The sequence below is a fragment of the Cyprinodon variegatus genome, unplaced genomic scaffold (assembly GCF_000732505.1).
Source record: "Cyprinodon variegatus isolate N-32 unplaced genomic scaffold, C_variegatus-1.0 Scaffold136, whole genome shotgun sequence".
Taxonomy (NCBI): domain Eukaryota; kingdom Metazoa; phylum Chordata; class Actinopteri; order Cyprinodontiformes; family Cyprinodontidae; genus Cyprinodon; species Cyprinodon variegatus.
The window spans coordinates 43090-64094 of NW_015150589.1; the positions used below are offsets into that span (position 1 = coordinate 43090).

The 21005-nt window shown below is 36.3% G+C and overlaps 1 protein-coding gene across 13 annotated transcripts in view; it reads right to left on the reverse strand.

The window, feature by feature from the left end:
- The window catches only part of tcf7 (transcription factor 7 (T-cell specific, HMG-box)), a 78033-nt gene that overhangs the window by 18917 nt on the left and 38111 nt on the right, over positions 1-21005 (reverse strand). For 9 of the 13 annotated variants that reach the window (XM_015376555.1, XM_015376553.1, XM_015376551.1 and 6 more), the window contains 2 exons: positions 10923-11079; positions 274-361 (listed from right to left, as the gene is read on the reverse strand). In XM_015376555.1, the coding sequence (XP_015232041.1) occupies positions 274-361; positions 10923-11079 (245 nt within the window). The remainder of the gene's footprint in view (positions 1-273; positions 362-10922; positions 11080-21005) is intronic. The other 4 variants (XM_015376556.1, XM_015376554.1, XM_015376552.1 and 1 more) reach the window with 1 other exon arrangement.

Genomic DNA, 21005 nt, shown 5'->3' on the forward strand with positions numbered 1-21005 from the left:
TTAAAATTTTTTGGGGGTATAAAATTATAAAACATGAAAGTGGTCTCTGTTTTCTTCTCATTTAAGGAACAAACAGGATTAGCTTTAAAACTGAATCACCATTAATTTAGAAGTTTCCATAGTTTTTTTCTTTTTGTTTTGCCTGATCTGCAGTTTAGAGGTTTAAGTTAACAAACACCCCGGGAAAGAAAAACTGATAAAAACAGATTATTTACGTCCAAAGAACCAAAGTAAAGTTTGGGACATTTTAAATTTAAATTGTGTGCTTCTCACCAGCTCATGGAAGGAGTGATTTGGCCAACGCCACCTGGAGGAAGGGAGTAATACCCTGAGAGGTCCTGGGACTGGTGCCTGTGAACACCTGGAGGAAATATAAAAAAAAAAGAACAACCTATTAGACAGCCATTTAGGGGGATATAATGCAGCGTAATGGCAGTAAATGATGTGAAGGATCTCTGAGTGTTCCTATCAGTTCAGATCAGAACCCGGCCTCAGGTCTGAGCTGCTATCAGCACCGCTAACAGCCTGGGAACCTGCCAAGAGTCCCCCAACAAAGGTCACACACTGCTGATCCGTCGCTCTGTGTGTCCCTGTGCATGTAGGGGACCCTCCACTGCATAATCGGGCCTGTGGTGACTGTGCCCACATTGTACAAACACACCCAAACATGTATACAAACATTCAGTCTTCATCTCTACTTATGGCAGAGCTGCTCTCCAACAAAAGAAAACGCAGACTGTGTGACTCTCTGCCCTGGCTCAGTAAACAGCCTGCCTCTCTCCGACCGTCTCCTTCTTTCTTTTTGCCCTTCAAAGGAAGTCATTTGTCAACAGGCAGCACCTAGCACTTAGCGCGGCTGTGCTGCTAACCTGTGTTTGCAGCAGAGGAATGCTGTAGATGACTGTAATTTGGCCACGGCTCCGGGCCTGTCTCAGGACCCCAAGCTGCTATAAATCTGGATGACAGGAATGTGACTGAGTCAGTGGACCTGTCTCACCGCTTCGATCGATCCTCCTCTCCATTCATCCTGACACACCCAGCCCCACTCCCCCGTCCTGTGCTCCCTCGTTTTTTTTTGCCGTGGCCTTCCAATCTTCCAGGATCCAGACTCACCCCTCTTTTACCTTTGACCTCTCCTCCTTCATTACAGACCCCAGCTCATTTGTTCCTCTTTCATCTTCTTCATTATCTACCCCTTACATTAACCTAAGCTTTGCTCTGCCTGACCTTGGTAATATCAAACACTACATATAGGAAAAAGTATTAATTATAGAGGCATCGCTCTGCCAATTCGGGTTGTCTTGACATGAGAAATTGCCCACTTTTTAAAGCTCTGGTAAACCCAAAACTGGGTTGTATGTGTTAAAAAACCTGTTAATACAAGCATGGCATGCCAATTAGATAAGGGTTCCTCCACTTCTAACTTTTTTTTTTATCACATTTTGACTATAAAACATTTCAAAAACCAACAAAATGTTGTACATAATTAAGTAGAGCATAGAAAACTACTATTAGGTAACATCTGTTATTACATAAGGAGCGACGGCAAGAAGAGAGCCACTGTTAAAAGCAGAAAGATGCAAGACCATACATTTGGAACCTGCCAAAAATGTAAGGCATGTGAATGAAGATGCTCTGTTTGCAGTCATGCAAAATCAGCCTGGACACACGATCGTATGGTAGAACATGGTGGTGGTATCACCACTGTGCGAGGTTGTCTTTCCTGTTCCATCCGCGGGACATATGTCGAGCCTCCAAATTTGGCCACTGTCCATCATTAAATTTAATAAGGCAGGATAGACCTTTCTAGGGGTTAAAGCACAACAGCTAAATTAAGTTATGCTATTTCAGGCATTTCAAATTGATATTATGTGATTTTGGTTTGGCCAGTTGACAGGGTTTATAGATAGGCTAATTGCCTTGGATTAGATGCTGTTCTTTCATTTGAAAAAATATGTTTTCATTAAAAAGTATTCATGCATTAGTATGACCTAGTTAAAGTTCCGACTTAAATCAAACTGAGAATTCATGCAGCAGCTGTTAAATCCAGTCTAAAAGATCTCAAACAATTTTTTGTCAACCTATAGATGTTAGAAGCACCCCACACAACCTGTTATTTTTAGTGAATTGTGTTTCGATTAAGGTTTAACTTTTAGGGACTGAACACAAATGTGCACCACACTTATCAGATATTAATCTGTAAAAACATGTAGATATAAAAAAAAAAGGAAATAAAAAAAACCTGTATCCTTTTCTCCATCTCAAAATACACCAGAGAACCAAGTCCCATAGCATGATATTGCCACCACCATGTCTTTATGCATGACGTGTGGAGCTGGTTTAACCTTAGGATGTTTAGTGATGTAAAAATCCCAGTAAATATAACAAGGTCGGTAAGCAATCAAGTTATATAAATCATTTTACAATATTATTGGTAGATTAACACCACAAAACGTTTTATTTTTTTGCTAGCTAAAAATTTGAGATAAAATTGGTAAATGTTTGTTTTATGGAAGATTTGGTCTACTATTGGTCCAATTACTTTAATAAACTATAAACCGCTGCATTGAGGCAAAAACTAGCTGTGTTTCTATTATACTTTCAAGCAGACCTCTTAATATGTCACTCATTATCAGATTGTTTTTTTGTAGCAAACTACATTGGATGTACATAATAAACATAAAAATCTCTTATTCAGAGGATACTCTTTATTGGAAACAAGAAAACGGGTGAGGATTGATGATGGTGCGGCAAAACAGCAAACCCAGAGAGAGACCTACCAACAAGAGCGAAATGGAGGGACTCTTTGATTACATGGTTTCTTTGCAAAGTGCCTCATCATTTAGAATCGCTTTGCATCAACCAAGACAAGAACTACAGTGTTATACAAGACAACTACAAGCCCTCAGTAACCTACAGCCCATATTTGTCGTGGATGTACAGAAATGATGTATCTCTGTACGGAGCAAAAGTGAACATGTTTTTTTAATCTAAAAATTGTAGAGAAACGGTTTTACTAAACGGAAAAGTCTTTGGACTAAATTGTTTACCATGTTTCCAGGTTTTAAAATGTTTTTTTTTTTTTTTTGAAATTTTTTAGTGAAGTTTTCTCCAGCTGTATTGGGTTTTGCTGCTCACTGTAGGTCAGCTGGCTGAAAGAGGCATACAATTAAGTATACACTAATAGATTTATTGTGCTAAAAAAAACAGGACAATCAAGAATTGAGAAACTAAAGTGGCACCATGTAACTCACTGTTGGTTAATTTGTTTTATAACGACAGTTGGCAAGCAGTAGGCAGCATGTCTGTTAAACAGCTCACTGTAGGCTCTAGCAGAACAGACAGCTTGACAGGCAAACCATTTAAAATAAGCTTATCAGACTTGTCAATGATAGGATAGATGATATTGTGATTAAAAGAGTTTAAATTAATATAAAGCATCCTAAATTAAACATCAAGTAGGTGAATCAAGGGCAGTGAAGGTCTATCCAAAATGATAAAAATAGTCATTTCCATCGATGGTTCCCTTAAATCTATAGTTTGACCAGATACCAACATACTAAACGCTTCACTCTTTGAGAACTAAAACATTGCACAACTTTATACTGATACAAAATTATGAATCAATCTATTGTTTAAAATATCTACTTTGAAACTAATTCTAATTATATATTTTTGCATATTTCTATTATAAAATCCAAATATCAATTAATACAGTAATTGTTGTCTTCATAAAATAAATGCCGCATTTTCAGTATATTTTTGCTTTAAATTAATTGGCAAATATCACAATACAAAAGTGATCTTTACTCAAGGTATCAGCTGTGAGAAATTATTGGGCGAAATCAGAACATTAGCAAGCTGGAAAACCTTTGGTAGAGTCTAAGGAACCCCTGGACCTTCACGCATTTAAGGAAAACTAATGCAAAAACAGATAATATTATGATGATAGAAACCAAAACAGTCACTTGAAGAATATTAACAAAACATCCAAAAATTTTCCTTGGCTAAAAATGTTTTACACAATGAGTAAAAGGCTGATGATCTTTCCATAATCAGATCAGATGAACAAAATAGGCTAGATGGAAATTGTCCATAATATTGGTGATGACTGAAAGCTATTGTTCAGTGATATTGAGGTGATGAAATTAGCATCCTTTTTCGAAATCACCCAGATTTGCTATAATGAGTTGCTTGTCAACATCAAAACCGAAATCCCAAGGGGCGAGGTTTTTTTTTTTTGCCGGCTTATCAAAGGCATCTCATGGCTATGGAAACATCAAATCGTTTTCTGTAAGTCACGTTTCTCCATCGTTGTCACCAGCAGCAATGACTGCTGTTGGGAAACCTGAAGGGGGAAATTAGCAGCAGTAATGGGGCAGTTTTTTTGGAATGCCCCTTTTTTAAAGCGGCCATCTAGTACCCAAACGAATGTAACTATCTCACGGCCTCCATGTCAGCGTCTCAGGAACCAGATCAAAGGTGGACCATTTGAGTCAAACCAGCTCGCTATCAGAACGCGTGCTCGTTAAAATGAGTGGAGGAGCTGAAAATAGTATCCCAGTGCCGATAATGTGCTGCGGTGGTTATAACCACTGAGAGTGAAAGCGCTGTAGCTTCTACACCTTTAAATGACTCGTCAATCAGTCTGTGCGGCGCACATAAAAGGGCCCAAGAGCAGAAGAAACTCTATAGTTCTTTCTTACAGTAAGGGTGGGACTTTAGTGTTGAAAAACTTATTTCTACTAAGAGCAAAGAACGAAACTTACAGTAATAATAAAAGTGTTTTACAGTGTAAAGCTACGAGATGCACTTTTCATCTATTTTTTTTCTCATTTCTAAAAGGCTGTTTCACTTCTCACTATTTTTTTTGGCTGAACTGAATCTCACTGTCGGTAGAAAATAGAAAATAGAAACAAAAAGAAAATACATTTAGGAGCCCGATTAAAAGTGTTTTGAAAAGGGTCACGATTTTAGGTTACATACTGTATTCGTAGAGCTTTTTCAGATTATTCGACTCATATTTGGTTTGCATTTCGTTGTTCAGGTTTTTATAAGAAAAAGAAAAACAACAAAATTTCTTATTGTTTGAATCACAAATACAGTGGAATCCGCTTATAGTGCTAACGTTGGTCCAGAGCCAATTTGAACACTATAAGTGGTTGATTACTATATTTGTGACCACTATAAGAGGATTCCACTGTATATCAACCCTTATGTAACTCAGTTATTCATTATGAGTAGAGTGATATGTTTCAAGATACAAATATATTATTATAAAGGTACAATAATAGAACTATTTGGAATTAAACAATGTTATGTTCAGGCCATATTAAGACCCTAACCCTGATTGGACAGCTGTCCAACAGACAGTCTATAAACATACAACAAGAAGGGTGAGTCATAAAATCATTGCTAACAAAGCTGCTGTAAACAAAGTACTGTGTCTAAAAATATTAATGGAAAGTTGAGTGGAAGGAGAAACTGTGTGTGTGAAATGTTGATATATATATATATATATATATATATATATATATATATATATCAACATAGAAAGAAATCTTTACGTTTAACACTAACTGCTATTTAACTTCATTTAGATGCAGCTTTAGATCAAAGATCAAAATATTTTAATGGCAAGTATTGAATCTTAAACTAACCAAATTCTGGCAACAAAGCATTTTCTAGATATTTACAAGCTAAGACTATGTAAAAATAAAATAAAAGCTTGTGGTTTTGGAATTAGTTTTTTATGAAACATAAAACTAGATTGTTACATGTGGTCCTTTACATGAGTTTTCATAACAAATTACAGAAATTTGTTATTCTGAAAATACCCCAAAATGCACCTGCAGTTTGCTGAAGTTGTTCACACTCTTGTTAGCATGAGGCATAACACATTCAGGTCTATACAGTAAGTGCAGACGTGTTTCACTTCTGCTTTTTCACTCTGTATTTTCTAAATTATTGTCCAATCTCCAATCATAACCAAACGATGCAATGTGAGGGTGCTTGATTGAGTGGGAAGACGTTTGCGTTTTGAATCACGTGTGGTGTTTATGTTTGACTGCACAAATGTCTGAAATGACCAGCTGGGTGACATAGTCTCACAAACAACTTGGCAGTAGCCAGACTCTGCCATTGGATGATCAGTGTGAAGTCTACAGTAACTCTATGTAAAGGAAACAATAAAGTCAATAAGAAATAAACAGATGCTAATTTCTATAAATGATATCAGCTGTTGCAGAAATCTGAAATATTTGGACCAGAGAAAAAAAACTGTGTTAAAAATATTAATTTGTTTTATGTAATCAGGTAAATATACCGTGTATAAATGAGGTAACTTTTTTTCAATTATGATATATGTTTAGGGTTTTTAATAAATAAATTTAATTGTCAACAATCAGACCTTAGAGGCGGATTTCATTGCATTCCTGTCATTAAGGGTTGGGGTCAACTATTCCACATGGAATTGGTCCATACTCCTTTACTGCAGTCTTCTGAATTTGTTAACAGGTAAAGACATCCCTCAATCCTCCCTGAACTGGGTAATAAAAGTACAGGTGTGATAACAAAAATGACCTCACTGCTGAGGCAACCCATGGCAGTGATCAGCTGATGAATGGCAGGAATGAGGTAGGGTGAGTGAGGATTTGTGCGACCCCTCCCCATGCATTAAATGTTAGAAGAAAGACTGGATGCAGCAGCAGCAGCCAGGTGTTTGTGGATGTGTGAGGTAGAAGCAGGTGGCACGGTCTGTCATTAAGAGCTGAGTCATGGATCCACCGTCAGTTATGGACGTACACACACAAAGTCTAGACCAGACAAGGAGCATTTGTTTGTAGGAGAAAAGGGGGATTTCCAGACGGAGCAGTCGGAAGATTACCGCAGGTCTCTCTGTTTTAACGACTGATCACGCCAGCACAATACTGTCTTTCTTCTCACTTCGTCTGACTGACTCTGTATCTGTTTTCTGGAAAAAAATGCTCGGTAATTTCTTTATTAGTGTGCTAGAGAGCTATTACTGCTGTAGAAGTATTAACAGCATCTAAGCTTTCTAATATTACAAACACATACTTCAATAAATATTTTTGTATGGCAGAAAAATTCTCCTTAGACAGGGCCATTTGAACTAATACATGCTTTGATCTTAACCCCTTTATTATAACTGTTTTATTGTCCTCTGGGAAGGAAAACATCTACAACAGTCCCAAGTATTTTAAGAAAGCTTTCATATCCAAAGAGCCATTTTGGGTCCGGCTGAATAAAAGTCATTAAGAGCTACAAAATATGACATGATTTTTATTATAACACAACCTATTATTTTTCTGAAATATCTGCCATAGGAAATCTGTTGCCATCTTAAACAACCAGCAGCTTATTTGTATGGTTAGCTTTGGAAACAAGGAAAAACATAAAATTATTCATAAAGCTGAAGCGTGGTGTTACTAATATTAGAGTATAATTTGATGCAAAAAATATGATAATAGTAAATCGCATAATTTCCAAACAATAGAAAAAAAGGCTCTAAAAACATATTTCATGTGCTCTTAATGTCATTCTGCTGTCAAACTGGATTTGTTATAATAGTACATTATTTAGTTCTTTGTAGCCTCTATTAAGAGCCTTTGTAGAAGCTCCAAAGGGCCACATGCGGCTCTGGAACCTCAGGTTACAGACCCCTGCTCTAACTGGTTGTTTCCCAGAACTGCCCATGTTTCTTGGTGGTTATTGTCTATTCATGATGCCGTTTTTTCCACTTACTGTCTCTCTTCACTAAGAAACCTCAGAGACTAACACAAAATATCTGTATTCATGCTGAGATTAAATTGTTATTATTTTGGAGCCTATTTGCCAATCTAATCATTTGTAAAGGTGATTGTTTTCACTGCAGGACACTTTAAATGCCACTAACTACCATTATGAGTTGGTCCATCACATTATCCAAATAAATCGCAAGGTAGTTTGTGATTTAACCAAGAAAAATATTGTAAACTCTCCACTGAATGACTCAACCTGATATTAGGGCTGAAACAATTAATCAGTCTAATCGTGATTAATTGATTATTGAAATAATCTTCAACAAACGTAGTAATCGATTAACCGTTAACTGGAGTATAGAAACTCTAAAACATGCCTTAAGCTGACAGAGCAACACACTTAGAGCAGTAATTTTACTAAGACATTTTGCATTTAGGTAAAAAAAAAAGTGTCTGTCAATATGCTCTATCCAGAACTCTTCAAGTGGAAAAGTTTTAGATTCACCTGGTTTAATTTTGTAAAAAGTCTTCTTTAAGGAATCTTTGGTTACCCGATTATTAATAAATTAACCAAAAAAAATTATCGACAAATAAATCGATTTCCAAAATAATCGTTAGTTGAAGCCCAACCTGATTTAATTTCAGTGAGAGATGTTGGGAACATAATGCAGAAATTCAAATGAACATAACATTCAACAATGATATTGCTCCTATACTTTATATTTAACCTATGAACACGATTTCTTTCATTTCCATTAAACTTCATTGTTTGTAGAGGATAACGTGTCTAAGAGACTGTGGTAGTGATATCAGAAAGTACCATCAGCAGGGCGGTTATTTCAAGAAACCACAGGATCGAATCAAATCAAGGCTAACTATAAAAGTGATGTCTTAGTTTCATTTCACTGGAAATGTACCAACTCACTTCTTCAATCATTCCGATCCCTCTGGGTGGTGCTTTCTTTTTCCTGCTCTCTGATATGCTTCATTATATGAAACAATCTTCAGCTGTACACAGGACCGAAGTTACTGTATTCTGCTGTCACAGAGAACATAGGGTGTTCAGCTTTGGACACATTAAGATCTGACCCAGTTTGGATTGTGGATGTTAATCTTTACAGGATGTTCATACGGATGACTTAAGAATGAATGTCAAAATTAAAATAAAAAATCATTACATTTAACCGCTAATGCTCCCTAAAGCCTGCGGGAGGGCAAAACTACAGTGGTGTTTAAAGATCAGGGTGTGTTTTCTAGTGTCTTCCAGAGTACAGTGTGTGTTTGCATGCAGTATTTGCTAAAGAGAACCTTGTGTGAGCTGCTGTGATGGTTTGTGCGATTGTCACCCTAATTGTTTCCATCTTTGTGTGCATGTGTGTCTGTGTGGTTGGCAGTCCCTTCAGAAGAGCAGGCCACTTCAGAGCTGCTGTGGGATTGCCCCCTTCACACACTGTGAGGCCGTCTAAGAATGTGAGTGTGTGTTGCGTGTGTTTGTGAAAGAGGTACATGGAGTCAATCCATTTGTTATCTGACATCATGTGTGTGTGTTCACATCTGGTAAAATGACACAGCACTTGAATCTTTGTGCGTGCTTAAACCTTTTAGCAGATGTGATGAATAATTTGTTAACAACACAAACAGAGTGTGCGTGGAACAATCCAGCAGCTGTATCTAGCATGTCTCTCCCAGGGTATGCGTAGTCACAGGTCTTGTCTACTTGTTTACAGGTCTGTGTGGATTTAAAATAGTCCCTGTTTCTTTAAATCTTCTTTTAAGGAGCCATACTTTCATGTAAGCTTTCAGGATTGTCTAAATGTTTTCCCTTTCGTCTCATCTTCTGTCAATTCATTAGCTGTTTGTTGAAAATAAAAAATAAAAAATTGCTGCATTAAGCCGTCTAACACTGAGCAATTCACTTGGGTATAAAAATGTTCCTAAACCCAACACATACATTAGTGCTGTCAGTAGTTTTTCCAGAAAAATCAGCAAATAAATAAATTTTAAAGTCAGGATTTAGGGAACTCTAGGCATGAATCACTGATGGAACAAGGACCAAATGTCCTGGAAGGTATGCAGGACTTTTTAAAGGCAATCTGAACTAAAAGGTGAAGCCTTGTGATCTTAGCTACATATTTCTTACTTTAGCTCGCTGAATATTAATTACCAGCATCTTGTTTTGCTTACCTCCCATTTTGCTTTATTTTTATTTAGCTGTTTTAAAATAGGGCAGATGTAGGGGTGATTTTTAAGCAATGGAAGGCCTGACTTTTGATTTGGGCATCTTCACCTTCACATAGGGTAATGCTGTCATCAATCTGATCCTGAGAAATTTTACCTGTACATTTACAATACTTTGCAGCATATATGAACTGAGTTTCAAATTGAATCAGATATTGTTGATGCACCAGATTTAAGTTTGAGCGATGAATCAACACAAGAGTCTCAAGGATGGAGCCTTGAGAAACATTTAGACTGCAGGGATTGTTAAAACACTTTCATTTCTCCTGCTCAAGAGGTCAATTTAGCTGTACATTTGACTTCTAAGATGATTCTAATACTTACCAATAAAAAGAAAAAATATTATAGTTTCAGGATTTCCTTAATCCGAATAAAGGTTTTATTAATCCCAAAATATTTTTAAATACTAATAATAATGATAAACATTTAGGTATGATCAATTAAATTATATTTTAAACCAGAGATGGTTAAATGCAATCAAGAATCATTCAAAGATTAAAAGACTGATAACGAAAAAAGTATCCAAAGTTTAGTAGAAGAAGAAAGGTTGTTCCTGATATATCTAATAGCAAAATGCACAACTAGTTCATATAAAAACTATTTAAGACAATATACAAAAATGTAAAACGTTCACAAATAAAAAGAAAAAGAAAATTTAAAAGCAATCAAAAAAAAAGATTAATGAGTGAATATGTGATAAAAACACTCAGTAGGTTGTGGAAAACATTCTTTAGATTATCTTCACTATTAAACTATTGCCATGTTGTTATAGGTAGGAGGATTTAAAAAAGCAGCAACCTTTAAAAGACCTTCAGGAAATCTACAAAACTACTGAAAAGGGTGACTTTAAAATATAAAAGAAATCCTGGCTCCACAAAAATAATAATATAGAGATTTGAGTCAGATTGAAAAAAGTGCACAGACCTGCATATGTGTTGGTCGGTGTGCTCCTACCTGTCTTCTGGCTCATGTCTGTGGGCAGGTGTGGAGGACTGGGGCTGAAGTGGTCATTGCTGTAGGGCAGCAGGGACGTCAGGGGGTGCATCCCATGGGACTGCTGGACCACTGACACTTTGTTCGACTGTAGAAGAGACACAGCAACATAGAATCCGTTAGATTTCAAATTTAAGAAAAACTTTAGACGTCTGAAAACAAGGTTTGCGACCAAAAAAATTACAATAATTGATTCATAATTGCAAAAAAGTATGTATCTAACTTCCAATTAAAAATTGTAGTGTAAATGTACAAATGCACACATTAAATGATTAATGAAACATCACAATCCTCTGTACGAGTGTTTGCTATTTCCTTGAAACAGGTTTTACATGATGCAAGAAGATACAGACTTGAAAAGGTTCAGAAAATCTCAGTTTCACAACTAGAAATCTATACAGGACAACCAAAACCCCAACTTATAGATATTCTGCATTTTAAGAATTTAAACACACCAGGGCAGTAGGGACATTTGCATAAGATAAAAGATAAAGGAACCCACAACAAACCACACACACACATATGTAAGACTAAAAGAAAAAGGTGGATATTTTAAACATGGTTTGGAAGAAAAACTAAAGGGCTGTACTTCACATCTGCTGGTTTTCAAGGAGCATGGAAGAGGAGGAGAAAAGGGAGGAGGAGGAGGACCGTTCGATCGATAGCCTTTGATGATCAAGTGAGGCTGCGTGCAACGCTACTTTGCTTTCATGTTTCTGTTTACAAATGGCTCTCAATAAGTTATGTGAAATCCGGTTATTGCTAATGCTCTCGGCATGGTGGCCGACATCCGATATGTCGCAGCGGTTTACAATGTTGGAGGCATCCAGGCCGCGCAGGCTTAGACTCAGTTTGGACTTTGCGGTGTGAGTGTTTTTGTAAGCTTGGGTCATTGTTTCTTTGCAACCATAAACATGCATGTTTCTGTTCGAGAGCAAATATGTTTGTGAATGACAATATGAGTATGAATAGGTGAAAACGGTTCCAAAAGTTTTGTTTAGCTCCTGAACGTCTTGGGAAAAATGGGGATTTTTATGTACATGAAAATTTTTTCCTGAAAACGTGTTCTGTAATCGGAGATGGACAGATTTGTGTGCATGCAGGTCCATTTGCATTAAGCAGCACTACAGAGAGGAAGATCTTGGTGCAACCTGCTGGGCCTCCTGCTGAGTTACAAAGTGAATACCTTATCACTTTAAGGCAGAGCTTCCACACGCTGTACTCCATATTAACTCACACATACACATGCACACGCACACTATCCATCAGTATCTTAAAGTCTTACTCTGACCAAACACACAAGCATAGAGAAAGACCCTCATGTGTATGCCACACAAGGAACGGTCTGCAGGCCAAGATCAAACCGCTAAACCGCTTTTAATGTTGATACACGTGAAAACAAAACGTGCTGCCTCTTGTGCTGGGCAGAAGAAGTGTGCGAGAGGGAGCAAAACGTAGCGGGGGTTTATACGATTTGATAAGATGGGGGGAAGAATCTAAAAAAGATGCAAAGATTCTAGCAAGAAAAGACAACGTGAGGACATGTGCTCCTGTTCCACATCGTTAAAAGCTAAAGATGAAGCCCAATAAGGGATACATTGCTCATAAAAGGTAGCTTAGTGGTCACCTTTATATAAATAAAGAGCAAAGTCAGTGCAAAGCATATTGCCAGATTTCTTTAACAAATCTTTGTATGATTTAATTGGATTGAATAAGTAAAGTTCTGCATGTGCCTTGAATCAACACTAAAATGAATTTAATGAAACTTATTTAAATTTTTCTTCCATAGTATGTATTGCTGGTGCAGCATTTGTTTTTTTTACCCTTTTCTAGAGTTGTTTTTTTCATTTATTTTGTTGCATTACTTTACATTTATTTTAGTTTTGGCCCAGTGCTTTATACAGACTGTATAAATGAACTAACTGATCTGAACATATTTTACATATAATTCTGACATGTTTTCTTATTTAAATTTCCCTAAGTTGCCAGCAGTTACAAATAGTGCTGAAATAAAGAAAACAATTAAAATATCAAACTAAAAATATGAAAAACATTTTTGAGAACCAAATAAAAAAAATAATTCTTCAAGGAAAAAAAACACATTTAAGTAAAACATTAAAAAAATGTTCTTCTTATTTTTCAAACCATTTTTTCTGTGTTTCAATACAATGCATCCAGCTCAACAATCATGCCACAGCATTTCCCTCTGACATACATTTGAAAACCTTCATTTGCATTTATTACCTATCCCATCCAGATAAGAAGAAGAAAAAAAAGATATTTCTACTAGATCTTTTTTAGCAGAACTACTGACATTTTGCAGGGAAAATCCCAAAAACTGCGCAGTTTGCATCAGCAGATGGTGTGACGGTAAATGCTAAGCGACATTAAAATCATAAACCTCATCCAAAGCAAATAATGCTCAGGAGAGTAAACGCAAACATGAGTGGACAAAGTTTTTAAACGTACACTCACACTACATGTGAAACCGTGTGATGAGTTAGAAATTAAATATCCCTGCACCAACATCATTATTCAAAGACACAAACCACAGAATATGAAAGAAGTTGAATTTCTTGCACACTTTCAGCTTCTCGGCATATGTTGCAAGAAGGATGCAACGCGTGCACACACACATCTGCTGTGGCTCCACTTCACGTGCTGAGGTTGCTGAAGCCGTTTTGCTGTAACATTATAGCCACAAAATCGTCCATTTATGTTTCCTCTCTTCCTTGGGGTAATTAGTCCTCCTTGAAGTGGCTTTTGCTGTGCCTTCCTTTTTTTAAACACACACACTCAGAGGCTGACTGAGCTCACTCATTTAACCCGTAATTATCAACCCCTCTGTGTTTAAGAAAAAAAATCCCCCTTTTTCAATCCCCCACTGCACACATAACTTACACATAATTGCTTTCGGTACAATAGACGAGTGCTGACATGCATGTGGGACACACACAAACACACACATGTGAAACACTGAATAACACTTGCAGTCCCTATGAATCATAAACCTGCAGTTTCTAAGATGATAAGAGTGAAAATTTACACCTATCTTCAGGCACACACACATAAAAGATGAGGGACTAGTTTGCATACCCTTTAATTTACAGCAGATGAATTACCAACCCTTGAAGGTTGACATAAATCACAAGGCCAAAAATTCATGGTACAAATCAATAGGAAATAAAGGGGTTACTCACGGCGGATGAATGAAACTTCACTTTTTTAAAAGAAGAGAAAATAAGACTTGCTCTATAATGAGTAATTATCTAACCATTATCTAGTTTTTGATCAGAGAAATGGCCTATTTAATCCTGTCCAGTTCCTGCGCAAAGCACTAAGACTGCATTTGTGTCTTAAAATAAATTGCAAACATATTATTAGCATTTCACTTAAAGGTGCAGTAGGAGATCTTTTCTGACGCATTTTTTACCATGTGGCTCAAAGATCTCCCCACAGCCTCTTAGCAAGCAGTGAAATAAAAGGTCTAGAAGTAAAACTACAATAAATGGTCCCCGCTACAGTGAGAAATCAATAAATAAACCCAACCAATCACAAAGGGCGGTCCAGTGTACACGATTGGTTCCATGTCACGTCAATCATGGTCGTCTGCTTGTCCCTCCCCATTGTGCGCGTAATCCTGACACATTGACAAATCGACCCCCCAATAGCCACTGTTATGCTACGTTCACACCTAACGAAGCAAGAGCAGCAGAAACGTGCGTGCTGCTTCATTTTTGATGCTTATACAAGTTTAGTTCTGATGAGCGGCTGAAGAATCTTTGCTGCTCTGGCTGCGCGGTGGAAAAAGTGGGTCTGATGCACGTTGATAGTTCTAATGTTGTGAGAACGTCCACCTGAAAACAGTTTCAGTGCAGTCAGTTCATCCATCTAACCTAAACCGATTCATATCTATTTTGGCAAATGGGCTGTCATGTGTCAATCATAAATCTGAATAATAGAAAAATTTGCATTCGGGATTCCTAAAGGCTCCATCCTCGTCATACCTTCATTTAATATCTATATAATCCCAAAGCTCAGATTATGGAGAACTACAAGATTTCTCCCAACATCAATGCTGATTACATGCAAATCTACAATTGATCAGTTACATTTCTGTTAGCCAAAAAATGCTAACAGATGCTAACACAATGTGTGAAAAAATACTTTCAACAAGAACTTTTTATGTTTCCGACAGGTGGCTTTTCGGTCATATCCAAATTCTTGTATTTTACAAAATTGCAAAACATCGCACAAGTCACATGATCTGCAGCTGGACCTTAAAGCCATGTAAAAAGTCAAAGAAAGAATGCATGGGGATTCATGAGGAGACTTGTTTAGATTTAGTTCTCGTCAATGATGATGAGCTGCAAAGCCATGGCTGAAATATGGATATATTTCTTGTGTTTATATACCCTGCCACAATGCTGTTTTTCTTTTTTTCTAGAGTTATTGCGTCACCAAACATATTCATATGCAAATCTATTTGTATTTCTTTTTTACTGGAAATACTGCAATTGTGGAAACTTTGCATTTACAAAATCAGCAGAATAACAACATAGTTTTGTGCACATTTGTAATGGAAATGCAGTGACAACTTAAACAAGTTAAAAGTGATATTTTTGCCCAAGATCAAAGTTCAGCAACGAATTAGACATAATAAGGGTGTCACTTCATAGGCTAAATTGTTGGTTGTGTATCGAGTCACGTAGGCCCATCAAAATGATACCTATTCAATCTGTGTTCTTAGGACATAAACAGGTAGGTAGGGAGCATTACATTTTTACGCTTCTCAGCTCTGGAGTTTACAGCTGGAAAACCTATGTTGTGCAGAAAACGTTGACTTTTTAAAATCCCAGCTGCAAACGTCGCTTTTCACTGCAGCTTATTGCAGTTTTCATCAAATTTCTTCCTTTCTTTGTCAGCATAGCTCCTTTAAATAACACTCTGTGGGACTGGTGATATACAAATAAACTAGCCTCGCAGCTGTTTACAACTTAAGACCACAGTGTGCTCTGACACGAGTCTTTAAACAGGATCAGAATGTACAACATCTATTTTGTTCTCTAAAAAGAGCAGAACTATCTACATTCCTTCATATTTCCCATTCTTCTTTTATCTCTGTTCACGGTTTTGTTCAGCTCAGACTGCAGCTGCTGGTCATGAAGACCGTTTTTAGTTGAATCTTAAATGTGTTTTTCTCTGCACCTTGCTACAGCTGGACGACCAATCTGGACAATGTTGCCTCATCTCCGCCAACATCAAGCAACTGCATGGACAAAAACACGTCCCGATCAGACGGCGATGGCAGAAGCAGTGCTGAATACTAAAGCTTCTATTAGTTGATTACATCAAAGATGTAATTACTTCAAAGAAGCGATTACTTTAAAAATTACAATTAGATATCAACACCTTTTAAAGTGCGTCAGGAAATCATAAATGTAGCCCTCCATGTTTCTGTAGTCTCATTTAATTTAAAAGGCCTTTGATTCTTCAGGATATTGTTTCTGCCTTTTATCTTCACTCTATTTGAACAGATATCTGCGGCTGAATACAAGAGTTAATGGGATCTCAGACATCACTTGTTTGTAATGACAACCCTCCACCTTGACCCTTATGCACACGCATGTGCGTGTCCGTATGCTTTTTTTTTTTACATACAAGCAGAATAACGCTGACGCTAATTTCTGAGCACGCACACACTTTAATTTAGTAGATCTTATGCTGATAAAACACCTTTAATGTATTCTTTGGTTTTTTTAAATGGCACTCTTAGTAGATCAGTCTCTTTCAATATTTGAAGAGGAAATTAAAGCTTCATCTCTCTTTCTCAGAGTGCTTTTGAGGCTAACATCTTTAATCTTACATTTGACGCTGATTTTGACAATAAAAACACTAATTTACAGCTCTTTTCAGTCATCGTTGTTGTGAAGAAAAAAACAAAAGATGCTATCAATGGGTAGGGATTACTTGCTAATTCACCTTTTTGCTCTCAGCGGCAATGCTGTCTCCAAAAGAGATTTTGTGCCATATTCCCTTGCCAGGTGAATCTTAACAGAACTTTTGCAAAAAAAAAAAAAAAAGAAGATAAAAAAGGGAAAAAAAAGTGGTTATAAAGAACCTCTTTTTGATAAAGATTCAAGTAGGCTGAAATGTTTTAAAACTCCTTCTGCCACAGCATTAAATATGTAACAGGAGAGACATTTAAAAAATAACAATATTCTACATGCGAAAGAAACAACGAAACTTTATTTTAAAATTATTTTACTTAGGATTGTTAAAGCTTTCTTTACGTTTTTGTATACACGTTATTGTTTGTTTTTCATCAATTTATTACCTTTTATTGCAGTCTGATTACAAATAACTGTAAAAAATATGCATGACTGCTCTGGGAAAATCTTTAAAGAAACATAATAAAAATAATTTATTATGTTTATTAGTGTTCAAGCGATTCTAAAATTGCCAACACAATATCATACAAAATATCAGTCAGTACTTTTTCACCTTGAAACCCTAAGACTGACAAGACTCTGTCAGAGATTGTGAAGCAAATGTTTAAGGTGATATCTTTAGTTTATGTTGTTTGAAAGGTTCCTTTTAAACAACATAAGCTAAAAGTTTGTGAAAATTTAGGCTGTTCTCAATCATAAGCGTTGTTTCTTTCTTTCTCGTTGCTGTAACTCTATTTCATACATAAGGTTGATTGAACAACCCTTTATGTATGTCTTATTGGCCAAAAAGGAAAAGCTATGCTTTTTGGGTCAAATTAAGCATTTAAGAGAAATTAAAAACTTCCAGCAACAGGCCACAGATGTTATCAAAAAACTTTGGCAGATGTGGATGGATCAGTTTATACCAATTTTTAAAAAAAACAAGCTTTCTTAAATAATAAATGTCTATAGTATTGATTAGATTGTAATTACAATTGCTTTGATAACTCTATTGTTGTAATAACAATCTAAGGTCATTATATTATAAAAATAATGTATAATAATAACATTCAAACAAGAAAGAATAAATATGTTTGACATAAAAGAGGTGTGGATGGGTTTAAGTTGTAGAGAAAGTTCAAGAATAAACACTGGGAAACCTTAGAAACAGTACCGAGGCCTTTTATTTCTGTTAATCTAAGAAATGATTCATAGAAAGGTTGCACCATGTCATTGTGTTATAATACAGCTTGTCTGTTTGCAAACAATAACTTGCACATATTTCTATCAAATTAAATAAATAAACTTACATATCTAATTATTATATACTTTGCTTTCAATTATAAACAGTCCAAATAATAACCATAAAAATAATCAAATAAACATATAAAAATTATGCTTTTTCATGTATACAGATGGTTACAGGGTCATGGGTGAACGGGAGTGGAAAAAAGGCGTTTGTATCTGCAGTTGGTAAAATTCCCCCACACCTGCAATGAGAGAGTAAGTGCAAAAAGACTGAACCAGACATAAAAAGGAAAGAAAGAGCAAGAAAATTATTATGCAGAAGCTGGAAATGAGGGGCAAACTGCTTATTAGAGATATGACAGCGTGCGTTTGTGTAATCTCCTGGAAAGTCCTGTTGTGGATGCCACTTAAATTTGATAAGCTTGTAAACAAGCTCCCATGAGGGACATTGATTGGTTTAAAGTGAAAGCATATTTCAGCATGAAGAACTGGAACTGTCTGGTCTGAAAATGAGAGGAATAATCCTGAAACTGTCCTTTATGACTAAGAAACATTTATGACTGATTGATTTTTGTAAAGATTTTTGTCTTTGCTGAGAAAGAAAGTATGAAAATTAATTTCCAGAGAAAAAAGCCAGATTCTTCAAAGACAAATATTTTCTAATGCCTTCCTAACAAACACTTCTTAGTAATTTAAAGCCCCCACTGTATAAAAGTGATTTAATTATTTTAAATTAAAATGTTAAATCAATGCATCTGAAAAACTCCCAATCCATGCATCCACAGTTAGTGTCCCCATCACGCTGACCCGGTCTGCCCCCAAGGACCCCCCACAGCCCGCCCCGCCCCACCAGCCGATCCTCAGCAGTGACTAGGTCCCCCAATCTGGAAGTCATTGCCTTTTACAGAGTCAGGAGCCGAAAATGAGAGCCTCTAAGTTGGAGGTTTGGGTAACATCAAAGGGCGAGCAGCCATAACAATGAAGCTATGTTTAAAAAAAGGACCAAACACCCCCATTCTTCTTCCCCCGCCTCAACAAGCCCGCCCACTACTGCCAATTACAAACACACATACACAACTGCTCGAATACAGTGCATGCTTGAGTGCATGTATGCAAAGATCCGCCCATGCAAGTATACACCATCGTCCACCAGTGCCAAACACTGGTGGAACATCTGGGCCACGGCCATGATGAATCAGTGACCACGGCTGGTAACCAACAAGCAAAGATGTTTTCTATATAGCTGCATATTACTAAGAAGTCTTCAATGAAATTAGATGTTTTCAGATGATTCCTGCTTTTAATTCCTCTGCTCTGTCCCTAAAAATGTTAATCAGCATTTTAAAGAAGCATCTTAAAGAAGAAATAACATCTAACTGAAAGTGTCTTTTATTCAGTGGGTGGGGGGTGGGCAGGGTGACTCGGAAAGATTTAGTCAACTTAACTTTTTCAACCACTACGAAACACCATAAAATGATGCCTGAATATTGCTTATCATATTTTCCCAAAATGAAAAAAAAAACCCAAAAACATTTGTGCTTTAATTAATATTATTAATTAATAAATATTATTTCCCAAAAATAATCTGTGCAATAATTCCATAAAGTGATGGATTGACTAAGTAAGTGATTGAAATAACTATTCAAAAAAGTTAGGCATCAAAAAAGTGGCATTTGAACTTAATCAAAAAAAAAAAAGTTCCCCTGGTTGCTAAATAATAAAGATTTGGTTACTATTTTTAGCATTAGTTAGTTTTTAATAATGAATTCAGAGTGAGAATGGAAATGCATGTTTCCTGAATTGTGTGGGGAAATGTCTGTGGTTCATTTAGGCTAAGAGAGAGAGGGAGACTTTCAGAAGATAACAGTAAGGCTGACCTAAGCATACAACTAAGTTGCTCTATTCTATCCTTTTTGAACTGGTAACCTCTATCTGACAGAAACAAATTCGAAAATGATGGAAACCATCTGGAAATCTTAAAGAGTTAAGCCTGGGTTGTATAACCTGAAGGGACCAACCACTTGTTTCAGTTGTGCGAGCCACAATTACCATGCTAGTTTCTCATATAAGATGCTAATGACTGTTTAGATTGTGAACCTCCGTTAGCCCCTCTCTGTCTGTTACCCAATGTGACATCGCCTGTTTCTCATACAAATAATTCACAACCATTAATTGGTAAAAGACTAAAAATCTATACATTGATGCTTTTCTGAGTTCTTTGAAAATTATGCTGTTAAATGTTAATGAATGGTATTGTAGCATTTAAAGATATATCAGAATTAACAAAACTTACAAAAATGGAACATTGGAAGACACAAATGTCTGATTAGTGTTTTTAAACTTCAGACATCAACTTAATTTGTCTATTTACTTTTTTCTCGATTGTTTACATCAGAGAACTGTAATTTAAGACCATATGGTCACTACAGTGTTGGTGGGGGAAGATCCACAACTAAACTGAACATTAAGAATTTTTTTGTTTAATCTTCAGCACATGGTTTATCAAAGAGCAGTCAAAAGCATTTATTAGTTAATTTTTAACAATAGTTTGACTTAATCATCCTTTTCTCTGCCCGTTACTCTATTACTATAGTTTTTAAAAGTACATTGTATCAATAGACCAAAGTCCTTTTTTCATAGTTGTTTTTAATGCAGTTAGCGTTTAAATCTTATGATTAGACCAACAGAGCCCTGCCCCTTCCCTCGCCTGCATGTATGTTTAACTTTTCTTAACTAATACAAAATACAAATTTAGTCATTTTTTGAGCATTTATGGTGGTGAACAAAAACCACAAACAGTCATAACCTGAATTACTGCCACCCATTACTCTTACTA